Here is a 14,600-nt window from a genome sequence, read left to right as displayed (position 1 = left end):
CGATGGCCCCGGAAATTGTAAATGGCAGACGGATCGGTTTCTCGGCAAGCCTTTCGACTACGGAAATGAACTCTTCGACATCAGCGGTACGGTTGATGACATCCGCCAGTCTTCGGACAGGTGCATACACTTCTGCCGGATCTTGTTGCACAGCGGTTCTCACAGCCGCCAATGCATTATTCATTCTCTCCCGTCGACTCCTCCAGATTTCTTCTTCCTTCAAAGTATCCATTTCATCCTTCTTGACCTCCTCCTCGATCGAGTTGCTCATGCCAACGTCCCCTACTTCTATAGATAGCTCCATCAAGAGTAAGCTATGTAAGTATCGTCAGTTGTTGCGAGGAAACAAAGGTTGTGTAAGGAGCCCTCACATCATTTAAATAGTAAATAATGCATTCGTCTAATTATTTAAAAATTTATAATAATTAATAATAGTCTTACAAAAAAGTTATATGAAATCAGAACAAAAATTTCGAGTTTCATACTGTTGTGCAAGATCATGGAAACATGCCTGACTACAAACTATTGGCTGTGAGAATTGAAGTGCAGGATATTAACAAGACGTCGCAAATGTTGAAGAGAGCACCGCCACTCTCTCTCCCTTTTCCAGAATTTTCTAGCAAAAATCCATCAGAAAAGAAAAGCTGCGCCACTTCTAGACTTTTCCAAAGAAATCTAGTTGCCAAGGTGTAATAGGATGATACTTGTAGAATACTGTAGAAAGCCAGCAAAGTCAGTAAATGCACCGACCTTCCATCCTATGAAAAGGAGCAACTTGTTCCTCATGTAGGTGTAAGTAAGAAGTCCAACTAAGAGGGTGTGCGTGGGTGTGCAGAGAGAGGAAAAATGTTGCGTTGCAGTGGGGGGCGTGAGTGTAGAGCGTGGCATGAGCAGAGAGTAAATTAGTGGTCCCCATCGTGTAGGCATAGGAGTCTATAAAAAGAGTGTAAAGGGCCTTGTGCATGAGTGGGGTCTTTGAAGGTGGTTGTCTAGAGTGTGCCATGGGTGTATATGAGTGAGTGACGTGAGAATGGTGTACGTATGTGAGAGTTCATTGTATGCTGATGATGCAATTAAGTGTTATTGTAATATTAAGAAAGTGTTTATTATAGTCACGCTTTCGCAACTCAACAGTAAATTTGTGTGGCGGCTTGGCCAGGCGTACCTATTATATGGAGAGAGATTGATGAGACGTTCTATTTGAAACGAGGCAAAGATTGTAAGTGCTCAAATCACTCATTCATGAAGTAATTCTTGAGCTCGGTTACACCAAAAGATACTCAAAAAAATAATAATAATAATAATGAAAGTATATATTAGAGTTTCTTAAAAGGTTTCTTTGAGAGAGAGGGTGCCTAGCAAATGGTGGCGTTGAGCGCTGCAGGATCGAGCTCGGAGACGGCGGTGGACAATGATTGCGCCACAGGGACGGGGCTGGGGACATGGCAGTAATGGCAGAGACAGCTATGAGAGAGAATGGGTTTTTGGAGTTGAACAAAGACGAACAGAGGCTACATCTCATGTACAACTCTCAGCCTCCTAACAAAATCAGGTCCTTGACAGAATGCTGCATTGCTTAATCAGTCGTCACACATTTTCCCCACGACGACTCTTAGAATCTTGCAAACTAAGTAGATCGAGGCACGCGTTTAGCAGGTCCTTTATTTAGTCCAGCTTGAATGGGCCTGTGATTTTATGGCCCCAGGAATCGACTTTTTCGGCCAGAGAATAGATGTATCGCTGCTCACGGGGCGATCGCGCAGACTAAAGTTAGCGCTGTCCACCGGTGGGGGTGCAGAAGCGAGTTCAAAGAAAGGACAGTTTGAGGTAACTTGAGAAAGACTGCTAATTCTAATACAGTAGGAAACAAGGCTGTTCTGTTGATAAACACTAACACCATTGAATTAGAGGGAACTAACTAAGAGAGAATATAATGAAAAGCCTGTGATCCAGCATCAAGATTGAAGGCAATTAGAGTTAACAAAGGAAATTAGACATTTAGCAGGAGAAAAAGACAAGGGTGGTGAATATTGATAATTTTCAAAAATACAGACCTTGAATACATGAACTTGCTTCTCCAACGATCTAAAGGCGATGTCGAGAGCAGTCAAGCTTTCGCTAAACGTAACTCCCCGTCCAACTCATTTATCCAACAAAAGATGGACCAAAGCAGCAGGTCAGCATTGCCATTTTATTATGCATTAAAGAGCTAAAGTTCATGTTAGTTTAATTCTCGCATATGTTTCCTCTTTGCTTTGAGTCGCTTTAGCTGATCCTATTCTTTGCCCACCACAGAAGCAGAGAGGCGTAAAGGAGTCGCATGCCAGAGGATTCAGTTAGTCCTTTTGTAGCTAGCTTGGTTAATTATGCATAGGATCATCTTTTTGTAATTTAATTTAGTCAAAATTTCAAATAAGAGTACGAAGTGATACCATTCTCTTAAAAGACAGCTCAAAATACAAATTATCTCAAATAAGAAAATAATATAATGAAAAAGTGTGTGATCCAGCATCAAAGATTGAAGCCTATTAAATTAACAAAGGAAATACTAGACAATTAGCAAAACAAAAGGGAAAAAAAATTTATCATTTTGAGAAATACATACCTTCCAAAACGAAAACTTCCTTCTCCAACAATCTATAGGTGATATCGAAAGCAGTCAACTCAAGTATCCTACAAAAGATGAACCAAAGCAGCCATTTTATATCATGATAAAGGGCTAAACTTGTTAAATACAATCCTCGTACATAGTTATTTTTTAAGAGTTCCTCTAAGTGATCCTGTTCTTTGCCAACCACAGAAGTAAAGAGGCATAGAGATTCTTAATTAATCCTTTTGCAGCCAGCTTTGGTAATTATGCCTACGATCCCCATCTTGCCAAATATTTTCACATACTAAAGTTTTGTAATCATGTACATATTATTCCATGTTTTAATTTACATATTATTCCATGTTTTAATTTACGTGATCCCCATCTTGCCAAATAAACAAGATTATGTATCGAAAGGGTGCTAGTTAGATAATTAGTGTAATCAAGTCCTTGACCTTAGATTCTATGGTTATATAGGAAGTGAAGTACACTCTCGTGTCTCACTTGATTTCTAGTCGATCCTAATAAACAAGTGGTGACTCTCCATTATAAATTCCTTATAGTGTCATATTGAAACTAAAATTGAATATCCCAATGTCACACAAGGTATGGACTTGGGAGAACCTATGCTTAATCAAGTACCTTTGGCATGCCTCTAGGCAAAACTCTTAAATCTATATGTCTTTTCCCCTTTGGATGGAAAAGGTAAGTCACGACGATATATACCCATGGTTTTTCAAAGAAAATTATCAAAAAAAAAAAGTCTTAAATCTATTGTTCAAATGTTAATTTAGATTTAAACTTTTTAATTCTCTCAATTTAGTTCTACAACTTTTGATAACATATCAATATAGTCCTTTTCGACCATTTTTGTTGGCAATCATTGATGTAGATATCAAGCATCCCACTTGGCTTTGCAATTTTTCCCAAACTTTTTTGAACTTTTCCTTCTTTTTTTTCTTTCCTGTTTCCTTTTATATTTTTTTCTATGTTCCTCCGTTGGTTTGTGGCCTTGGTGAAGGCTCACAGGGGTCATCGGCCATAGGTGAGGGCTGCGAAGTCGTCACCATAGGTCCACCTCAAGGTTTAGCGTTTTACTAGGCACCAATCTTTTTTCATGGAGTGCCAAGAAGCAACCTACCATAGCTTGTTATAGTATAGAGGCTGAATATCATGTTGTCACTCATTGTGTTGGCGAGATTAATTTGGATTCGTCACTTACTTAGTGAGCTCGAGGTCCCCCTTTATAATCCTCTCACCATTTATAGTGACAACATCTTTGCCTACTATCTTGATATCAATCTTGTGTCTCATGCTCGCACCAAATACATTGAGTCAAATTACCATTTTGCTTGCGAACGGGTTCCTTGCAGTGATTTACATGTTCATTACATGTCTACAAGGGATTAGTTGGCAAATATCTTAACCAATGGACTACCTAATTTGCATCACACACTATTAAGATCCAATCTCTCAGTTATTACATACTTCAAATTGAGGGGAGTATTAATTTGTATTTTATGTGTATTATATGGCGTTTTGGTAATTATGTTTCTGTCGACCCTTTCTATAATTATATCATTCAACCCTAATTGGGGTTGCACCACCATAAACACTTTGTCATTATTTTCTCTTTGTCTCTAAATATCAACATCATGTGGTAGAATTCAATGTGGCACTGAGTTCTACTTCGAATTGCAATGCCACTGGTCTAGATTTGGAGGTGTTTTTGGATTCATAGGCTCAAAAGCATCCAACGCCATGGAGGGCATTGAGCTTCTATATCTAGCACCATGCTTTAGGTATGACTGTGCAACCAGTCCCTCTCCATAAGCCTCAATGATGAGGTCGATATTCCTATTAGAATATTTTAATAATAAATCATGCATTGATCTAATAGTTCAAATTTTTAGAACAATTGACTATAGTTCCACCAATTCTTACATAGTATCAAAGTTAATGATTCTAAATTAGAACTTTACAAGCCCCATTTGCCTCTCTAATTTAATTTTCACGTTTAGTACTAGGCAAAAATATTATACTAAGCATGAAGGGGAGTTTTATAATACTTAAATAATAAACCATGCATCCCTTCAATAGTTTAAGCTTTTAGAGCAGTTGGCTATGATTCCACCATATCTCACAATTCTAATCACCATGGTTGAGCCATCAAGAAGGGCAACCACTAGGAGCTCGAAAAACAAAAAGCAAAACAGAGGCATAGAGATTAGGCTTAGCTTGGACGGATGGAAAGACACATCATACTACTGAGACAACGATAGATAGTGGTGACTTAATTTGATAACATAAATTTGGCGCTTAGAAAACACACCTAGTTCAGTTAAAGAAACTCTTGAATATAGATTTTGATTGCAGTGAAAGACGAATGATTGTTTATAAAGTTAGAAAGACACGCTCTCATGAAGAAAGGAAACCTTTATGAGTCGAGAAAAAAGAAAATGAATTAATTTTTTGAAGGAAGTTAACTGTCAATCTATAATATGATCAAGAAAGACTAATGTCTTTATCACACTCAATATCTTTCATCTTAGTTGTCGTGACCTCTTTTTTCGGTGTCCACATTAGGGTGGGCGCCTGTGAAAATTAATGGTTTTGCTAGGTTTATTAGGTTCAGCTCAGACTCTCCCAAGCCCACTAATTCACGAGCTAATTGTTTGATATTATAACTTATGAGTTAATTTAAAAAAGAGTCGCCACTAATCAATTTTGGGTGAGTCGGTTAGAAACCTAAGCGAAATATTGCGAGGAATATATGCTCATGCACAACCAAAAAAACTAGATTCGAAAACTTAATTATACTAATTAATCACTAATGTTCTTTCAAAATTATCTAATCTCCATACAATCTATGAAGGAAAAGCGTATTGTTGGTCTATTTCTATTTTTTTTCAACATGAAAAGGGGTTTTTGGATTTTTTTTTTTGTGGGTCTTTTTCTGAAAATATTAATCCTTTTGGCTTTTTCTGATTTTCTTAAAATAATTTATTATTTTTATTAAAATATTACTTATTATTATAATATAAAAACGACCCAGGTCCGATCCCCGGGTTGGGTCCGACCCGGGTGGCCAGAGGCTGGCCCGGATGGGCCTGAAGCACGGGCCCAGACCAGGCCTCACTCTTTTTAAAAGGGACGCCTGGCCCGCGAGACGAAACCGGCCTGTTTTAGGACGCTCGGCCCGAGCTTCAAACCCGGCCCAACGATCTGACCCGCCCCGCAAAAACCTAGGGTTCCGGGTCACGCGCCCGACCCGGGCTCAACCCGACGCGAGGCCACCAGCTTCTCCATCCGTTTGTGGCGCCGGAGGAGGGGCTGGGGACGTCACCGGACGGCGGCGCGGTGTTTGACGACGACGACGACGACGTAGTGGATGGCAGCGCTGCGTTTGACGACGGCGGTGACGTAGCGGACCTACTCGGCCAGTCGGAACCGAGGCTAGAGTTTCGCGGAGGGGGGCGATGGCGACGACGCGACAGGTTGGGGCGTTGGCCAGGGTTTCGAGAGGGGGGCAGCGACGGCGAGGGAGGCAAGCGGAGCTCGTCATTACCTGTCCACAGCGTCGGCACGGCACGGCGGCATGGCGACGGCCCAGCACGGCGGGGGGATTGTCAGCTGCTGGTTGTCGGGGCTGCGAGAGCTGCAAAAGCGGGCAGCAAGCGTCGGGGTTGCTAGGGCGTTCGACGGCGCGAGGCTGGTCGGCGAGATGACAGGCGACTCCTCGGTTGGTCGTCGGGATGGCGGCGGGCCGGCTCGGCAGAGATCTGGTGCAGCGACGGCGTCGGGGATGACAGCGGCCCGGCTCGGCAGAGATCTGGTGCAGCGGCGTAGGGAGTGATGGTCAGCCACTGAACGGCGTCGGCGGGTCTTCCTCCCTGCAGATCTGGTCTGCCGGAACCTCCTCTCTCTGGCTCCGACCTTCTACGGCCTCGATTTCTTCTGCTCCGGCCAGATCTGAGCCTCCTCCGGCCAGATCTGATCCACTCACTCTCTGGCCTCGACTTAGATCTCCGGTTGGCCGGCTCTCGGACCTCCCCTGATATCTCTCGGGGGAAGCGATCGGAGCCAGCTGCTGGTGATCCCTCTCGGCCGTGCCCCCTTTGGCCTTCCTCGACGCCCTATTTATAGGCGAGGGGAAGGCCGGTCGGCGGGGTTTCGGCCGCCGATCCTAGCACGCCGAACGGCTTCCGCCGGCCGAACCGGCGTCCCATCCGTCTGCTGTGCCATATGTCGCCGTCCGCCTCCCTTTCCGGCGTCGCACGCGTCCAGCCTCCGGCGCGTGCTGCTCGGGGAAGAAGACAACCTGCGGAAGGAGACAAACAGGAGAAGGGGGCCGAGCCTGGTGGAAGAGAGAGGCCGGGTTGGGCCCTGGGCCCGCTCGAGGGTAAAAAGAAAGGGAAAGGGGCTGGGTTCGAAGGCCCAGCCCCCTTCGGCTGCTGTTTTGTTTTTTTTTTCTTCTTTTTGTTTTTATTTATTTTTTATTATTTATTATAAAGAATAAAATAAAGATTAAAAAGAAACTAAGGCCCTAATTAAAAAAACCTAATCAAAATTTAGGTGTCGACAGCTTAGTTTTAGAAAAATCAAATAATTTAGTAAGAAAAAACTGATTCGATGAAGAAAAATCAATTCTGCCAAAATAAGAGCCTACCAACAAAATAATATTTGGAATATATAAATTCATATGTAGGTGAATAGCATTATTAGTAGGGATTTGGTGAATAAAGTGTGCGCATGACATCTTCTATATACACCACAATAACGAAATGCATATCGAATAAGATAGTATCATTTGACAATAATATCATAGAATTCAAATTGTTCACCCTATATTGATTTTCATATAATAAATAATTTTAGAACGATAGGATAAATCATTTAAATTTGGATGTCATTTAGTAATATTCTCCAAAAATAAAATCAAAGAAAAAAATAAAAAATAAAAATATATTAGTTGGTTGGTTTCAAAATATAAAAGAACCAAATACAATTTGAAGCTTAAAAGATAAGTGGAAAACAAAAGATAATTCTATAAAATCTGATATTTGTTTGGAAGAAAAAGAAAATGAATATTTTTTAGAGAGAGAGAGGGAGAGAGGAAGGAAACACTAGGGCCGCCATGGAGGGCGTCAAGCTTCAAAATCGTGAGCCAAGCCACGCCTGTAGAAAAGGAAATTGGACTGGCCTGATGGTAAATCGTCCTTGGCCGGTCTAGACAAGCAATTTCATAAGAGCCAAGCTTCTACATGTTCAAAAATAAAGATTTGATTTCCTAATGGTGAAACGGATGAAATGGTCTACTCATCCATTCAACTGACACAACATGTCGCATGGTGCGTGTATCGTTATAATGTTTTGTTAAATTACAACGCAATTGTTTTGAGTACTTAAACTATTAAACCCAAAGCATAATTTAGTTTCAGTACTTTAACACTCCTCTTTGCAGGTAGGCTGGACTTTGCTCAAAGTCTAACATATCAAAATATATAAGGTAAGAGGTCTGAAAAGGTTTAAACTGAGAATCTCTTGCTTTGATACTATATGAAATGTTATGCAATTACATCCAACTATTCTAATAATATAAGCTATTAAAGGAAGAGGTAGTTCAACTTAAATACTTTAACAGTCATCATTAATGTAATGCAATGGGAAAGCAACAATAGAATGAGCCAGATCCACAAGGCAAATATATATTTGTTTCTGCAAATCAATCTTTACGGGTCTCGCTCCCCGTTGTGTCTTTTTATGAGTCATCCGCAATGAACGCCGTCTCAAGGTTAACACAACGAAAGAAAGCGAGAATAAACCAGCCTGCCAGAGGACGGATAGGACGAAGGCAGTTCCAACGTAAGAGAATTCCTGTTAATTCAAAAACCACCGGCGATAATAAAGCACCTGCTATGATGAGGATGAAAATGGATCCCAAAATTATTATCGTGGTGGCAAGCCAAGGGAGTTTGCCAACGGTCAAGATGACACCAGTTAAGAAAGCGGCAGACATTGCTGGGAGTGAAATTGCTAGTGACGCTGCTGCAATCATGCATAGAAGTAGTGATGAGTGGACTTCAGCCAGGTACGCCAACAAGAAGAGGATGACCGAGGTCATTGAGCAGAACATCGCGATGGTGTTGCAAATCACAAAGGCCTGGAACATTCTATTATCCAGCATCGTAGCCATGCCCCGGTCATCTCTGGAGGGCATGTCTGAGCCGTTCATTCCTCCAGGAACGGTGAAACCAGCTGCAAAAGTCACAGTGGTCACTAGCGTTGCCACCAACGAGAGGGTATTGATGGTGTCATCCCATCTCTGAAAATGTGGCAAAATTATCTTCTCGTACTTTTCGTCTCGAGCATCTGGCTTAAGTATAATTCGATCTGATCTCTTTGCTGACACACTTGATAACAGGATGCGTGCCCAGCGCTGAGATCGTAAACATATGAAAAAGGAAAGAAAGAACAAATTGTTGGTGAATCGATAACGGAAACGAACTCTGGAGTATTCATTTAAAGGAAAACTTTCACTTCAAAAGAATGGCGTGTCCCCACTTTTTAAAGAATAAACACTAGAGTAGCAAGTTCGCTGCAAATGAGAAAAGAGACACGAATGAAATGTATATGGTTCACCTTAGAGTGGTCAAATTTGCCGCCTTGACCCCTGGCTTTCTAAGAAAAAAGGATTGCAACTTTGACATCCCCCAATCCTATTTATAGGCTCAATTAATCGAGACATATAACTTTTTATCTCAGCATTTGTCAGAGATATTCACTTGTTTCATGAGAAAAATTTAAGTACCTCCCATTAAGGCTAAATTAGAGACTCGTGCAAAATTAATCCTAGAGGAGTCTCGGCTATTCTGGGAAATTTATTAATACTTTAACAGTCTTGTTGACTGCGAGCATAATCATTTGAATATAAGATCTGCGCTTAACTAAGGTATTAGTCTACATAAATTTCAAGTAAGTTGATGAATAAAATAGTGACTGTTCATGTTACCTACCCTTCGTAACGTCGCTGGCGAGCGAGGTCGAAAGAACTTGCTAGTAGTGAGGTCGACAGCAGCCAAGTACTCGTGGTTGACAAGGGAGGGGTTCATTCTTTTATCCAGCACAAGATGAACCAAAGCGGCAGGTTGAATCTCCTTCGCTGCCAAGTGTGAAGGTGTATTTCCATCATGATCTCTTTCATTTATCATCTCCCCCAAATCGGGATGTCTGAGTATATATTTCACTACTTTTTCTTTCCCATATTTTGCCGCCACATGAAGAATGGTTTGTCCTTGCCGATTTACGCAAAGTGATACCGGAAGTAGCTTCTCGATTAGTGCAACACGACCCTCCTTGCTGGCAATATGAATGGGAAGATCCCCATTTTTGTCCCGTTCTCGAGCCAAATATTCGGTTTCTGGTCGTAAGAGGTCGAATACTTGGGGCACATTCCAAAAAGCTGCTAAATGGAATACATTACCTTCTCCAGGGTCTCTCATTGCGAAAAGCTTCACATCCTTTTTGAGTATCTCACGAAGTGAACCTGGAATCAGGAGCTCCAAATTAGGGACCACCGTCCGCATAAACATTTGACACTGGTTGGGGCTTGGTTGGTTTTAATGCATCTTAACCTGGGATAAGGACATCTTCAACATAACCTTAATCACTATTAGAGTTCATAGTCGTTGATGGGGAATTAGATTGCAATGGTGAAACTAGTGGTGATAATTTCGATTGAATAAATCAAGGCTTTGAAAGGTTTATCTAACCCATTTTTGGTTCAAAAAATATTGTGACTTTCCTTCTCTAGCATCATGGAACACAATACGTGAGACTTTAGATAAATTTGGAAAGGATCCCGTTTACGTATTTTGGAATGACTTTAGACAAATTTCAGAACATTTTCATCCAAAGCAATGTGACATCAACATGTACTAAGATTTTACTGTAAAAATCTATGGCAAATTATATGACATTTCCATGTTATGAAGTATCTATAGAGTCCGCAAATATAATGTTAAGGACAAAAAGGAAATGACATTTAAATAGCTAGGGCAAGATCAAGAAAAGGAGAATGGTCTTTTCCTATTATGTTCGTCAAATTCTGGCAAGTATAAAGCAAATGTCAACTTCTTTGTAAAGGTCGGCACCTATTAAGCTCAATTAAGAAATTGCATATTTACCAAACCTTTGAGCAAAAACTAAATAAAATTTCTTTTAGAGTTGAGCGGAATCCACCCAAGTCAGCGGATGTGGCGCCACCGTCACACACGCACTATATATAAATTGAACTCTTCTACGTTTCGTGGATTTGAAAGTTTGCACATTCAAATTAAATCAAGGTAAAATAATATCGTACAATAATATAAAAGGCATAAAAGCTTTGTATGAATTTTTAGGCACCACATTGATGTGGACAAATACAGAGATGGATGAATTTTTCCTAAACAGGAATATAATTTTATGTCGAATCTCACCCTCTACCTAGTTCATGAATCTTTGTACTTTCACAATCTTGATCATGTAAAAATCTCATTGTCAAAAATCAAATACACATATAATGTTTTATTTGTGTACGGATACGTTCAATAAGTACAAATTCTATGAAAATAATCTGCACCTAATGATTCACTATTAACATTTAAGATTTATTTACTTTGAAGTCGTAAGATTTTATGTGGGGATTTCGTACACATGAGGACCTTCTGTATTTTCTTTTTGTGATTTCTAATGCATGTCCAAAATGAAAATGCGATTGGACACAGAATTACGTGCATAGAGTAAAGGAGACTGCAAGATTAGTTTCTACCTGCATTACTTGGGATGTGTTATCAACATAGCTGAAGAAACTCTATATAATATACCAATCTGAATAATCTAAAAACGTCTAATTATTATTATTAGGTGAAAGCATGTATGTACGTATACGTTGATTTATGTATTAATTGATAATTCGAATGGGCACAGGGCTTGTCGCCCCGAGGTGCCTTGCCCAAACCGAGCAAATTTTCCCGGACTAGGCAAAAAGATACAGGGCAGATTTATGCAGGCCTGGTCTACGATTTTCCAAAACGTATATCAACCACAAGTAATGCATTAGAAAGTAGATTTTCATGAGACATAACTAAAGATATTAAAATTATTCACTTAATCTACAAATTCATGATTAAATTGAAACATGTATTATTTTATGAACTTTGCAAACATAATAGTTTTTAAGCTACTGTAAGAGTAACTGTATGTTGTGAGTCACAAACTTTTAAGGGAGTGGACCCACAGCAATTTATAATTACTTATTATTTTTTTGTGGTTTAGAAAATTGTTATTTTCACAATAGATTAAAAACTAGCATCCAATCATTTATATCATTTCATTAAATGGATGAATTTTCCTTTAACATCACGTTGATTCATTATTACAATTATATGACTACAAAAACTAAAATGATATATCTTTATGTAAAAATAAAAATCGGATAGTTATGATGAAACTTTTAATAGACGTACATAGTCGAACAAATTATGATTATTTTAAAGATAACTAAAGAAGTATGGGTTCAATGGACGCTCCGCATAAGCCCGCCCTCTGCCCAATTCCATTGGGGAAATGTGAAATGGGACAGATTTGGGGCAAATGCTTGAATTCCTATAGAGTCTGGAATGTATTTGAGCTGATCTAGTATGTTGTAATGGGAGATAATTTGTTTATTAGGAGAATGATATGGCAGTTGCAACTTCTTCATGGGTACCTAACTACTTTAATAAGCAAGGCGTGAAATTTTATGTGAACACCCGTAACAGATTGGGCAAACACAAAGAGTGGTTGCACAGATTTGAAATGAATTCAGTCCACATCTATAGATATTTCCCATAAGTAAATTTAAGTACATACCATATTGTTTACATGCAACGGCGCAATGAACGGGCGGCAAGCCTTCTATTCTTGATGGGTCGAGCGAGGGCGAAAGTAAAACCTGAAATATCTGGGGGTCGCAGGTGTCAATGGCCAGGTACAGGGGAGATTTCTGATCCGCGTTCGCCAAGCACACGAGCTCCGAATTTTCGTTCAACAGATGCCTCACCAAGTCAACGTCACATGTAAGCACGGCCTCGTGCAAAGCGGTGTTTCCATGATTGTTCTTCATCCTCAGGATCCAGTTCTTGTCATCCACGTCGGGGAGGTCTCTTGCATGGCGAATCGGCATAGCGACGACTCCAAATGCCTTGGCCTTAGTGGCGATGTGGAGAGGGGTATTCCCCCAATCATCTTGGGCGGCTATGAGGTAGGCATCGACACGATCAAGCAGGAGCCTCAGGATGTTGCTCTTGCCGGTGGCTGCTGCAATGTGGAGTAGCGAACCCCTCGACAGCCTCCGGAAATTGAAAACGGCAGACGAATCAGCTTGACAGGCAAGTGTTTCGATCGCGGAAATGATATCTTCGACATTGGCGCCTTTGATGACATCGGCCAGATTTTTAGCAGCTGCATACACTTTTGCTGGATCTTGTTGCTCCTCTCCTATAGATACCTTTACGTCCATCGAGCCTAAGCTTTGCAAGTAATGTAGTTATTGCAAGGTAACAAGGGTTGTGTAAAGAGACAATATATTAATTTAAATATGAAGTAACACATTTAAACTTTATAAAAATTATTATGATCCTACAAAATTTTATGTGGATTTGAACGTTAAATTTTTCTAGTTTAAATATTGTTTCACAAGATCGCTTGACATGAATAACTATAAATTATTTGTTATAATAATTTTAGTGCAAGAAATTAATAAGACGCCACGGGTTTGCTTGGTGGTTCAGACCGAGGTACCTCCTCTTAAAAAAGAGATCAATAAAGGTGTTTCACTTTAAACAAGCTAAAGACTATGAGTGCTCGCACAAAGAATCCTCAAAAAAATAAGTCAAAGCGTAAATTAGAGGTACGCCCTCAAAAAAGTCAATTCATGAAAGAGAGGAGCCGCTCGACCAACGCTGGTGGTACTGGTAACCGGTGTTTGCCACCACCACTAGGCGCATGTTTAGCAAGTCCTCCGTTTCGTCCTGTTCCGTTGGGCCAGAGATTGATTGACCCAGGAATCAACTCTTCGGCCGGAGGATGTATGTATCGCCACACATACATCCCAGTGGTGAGGTGTGGAGGCAAAGTGCAAACTAAATTTGCAGATATTTACAAACTTTGCACGATGTCGTGCAAAGTGCATACTAAATTTAGCACGGTCAACTTGTGGTGTGGTGTGGAGGCAAAAAGGAGTGACAAGAAAGGACACTTGAGCTAATTTGAGAAAGAATGGTAGTCCTCATGCAGTAGAAAACAAGGATATTTTATTGATATACTAATAACATCACTGAATAAGAGTGAACCAATTAAGAAATAATAAATTAAAAAGTGTGTGATCGAGCTTCAAGATTGAAGACAATTAGAATTAACAAAGGAAAAATTAGACAATTAACAAAAGAAAAAGGAAAGGACATATTAATCATTTTGAAAAGGACATACCTCCCTATACCAAAACGTTCTTCTCCAAGATCTAGAGGTGATATTGAGGCAGACAACTTGCACATCCCACGAAAGACAGACCAAAGCAACCATTTTATATTACATAAAGGGCTAAACTTGTTGTAGAATAAATCCACGTAAATAGTTTCTTTATTTGCTTTGAGTCCCTTTAACTGATCCTATTTTTTTTTGCTTTAACCTGTCCCTCAAAGGATCACGGTTGCCTACCATACAAGCAAAGAGGCTTAGAGAATCAGTTAGTCCTTTTAAAGCTAGATTTGGTAAATAGGAAGCTGCGAATTTGGTAACTTATCAGTTGCTCCACCGCAATCATATTGTTCAACTTTGATGGCCGCCACTAAGATTTTACATATTCCATTGGCTTTTCAATTGTTACTAGGATCATCCTTCATACCGCTTATTACCACATATCAAGGTTCAGTAATCATTGATAAATCGGTTTGTAATTTACTTTATGTATCACTCAGAATTCCACTTA

The 14,600-nt window shown here is 40.1% G+C and overlaps 1 protein-coding gene across 1 annotated transcript; it reads right to left on the bottom strand.

Annotated features, from left to right (window-relative positions):
• Positions 1–9,561: 9,561 nt before the first annotated feature.
• Positions 9,562–13,133, bottom strand: LOC120289705 (death-associated protein kinase dapk-1-like). Its single transcript, XM_039305027.1, has 2 exons — positions 12,485–13,133; positions 9,562–10,136 (listed from the first exon to the last, which is right to left on the bottom strand). Exons 1-2 carry the CDS (start codon positions 13,131–13,133, stop codon positions 9,562–9,564), a joined length of 1,224 nt encoding a protein of 407 aa, XP_039160961.1.
• Positions 13,134–14,600: the final 1,467 nt, after the last annotated feature.

This window comes from Eucalyptus grandis, chromosome 11 (genome assembly GCF_016545825.1).
Source record: "Eucalyptus grandis isolate ANBG69807.140 chromosome 11, ASM1654582v1, whole genome shotgun sequence".
Classification (NCBI taxonomy): Eukaryota; Viridiplantae; Streptophyta; class Magnoliopsida; order Myrtales; family Myrtaceae; genus Eucalyptus; species Eucalyptus grandis.
Note: the sequence above shows the minus strand (reverse complement) of the source record. Positions and strands in the feature narration are given on the sequence as shown.

Excerpts from the sequence above, each read along its gene's own strand:
- LOC120289705 (XM_039305027.1), bottom strand. The coding sequence starts at position 13,133 with ATGGACGTAAAGGTATCTATAGGAGAGGAGCAACAAGATCCAGCAAAA. Across the intron at positions 10,137-12,484 it reads CGTTGCATGTAAACAATATG|GTTCACTTCGTGAGATACTC; the intron begins GTATGTACTTAA and ends TCCTGATTCCAG.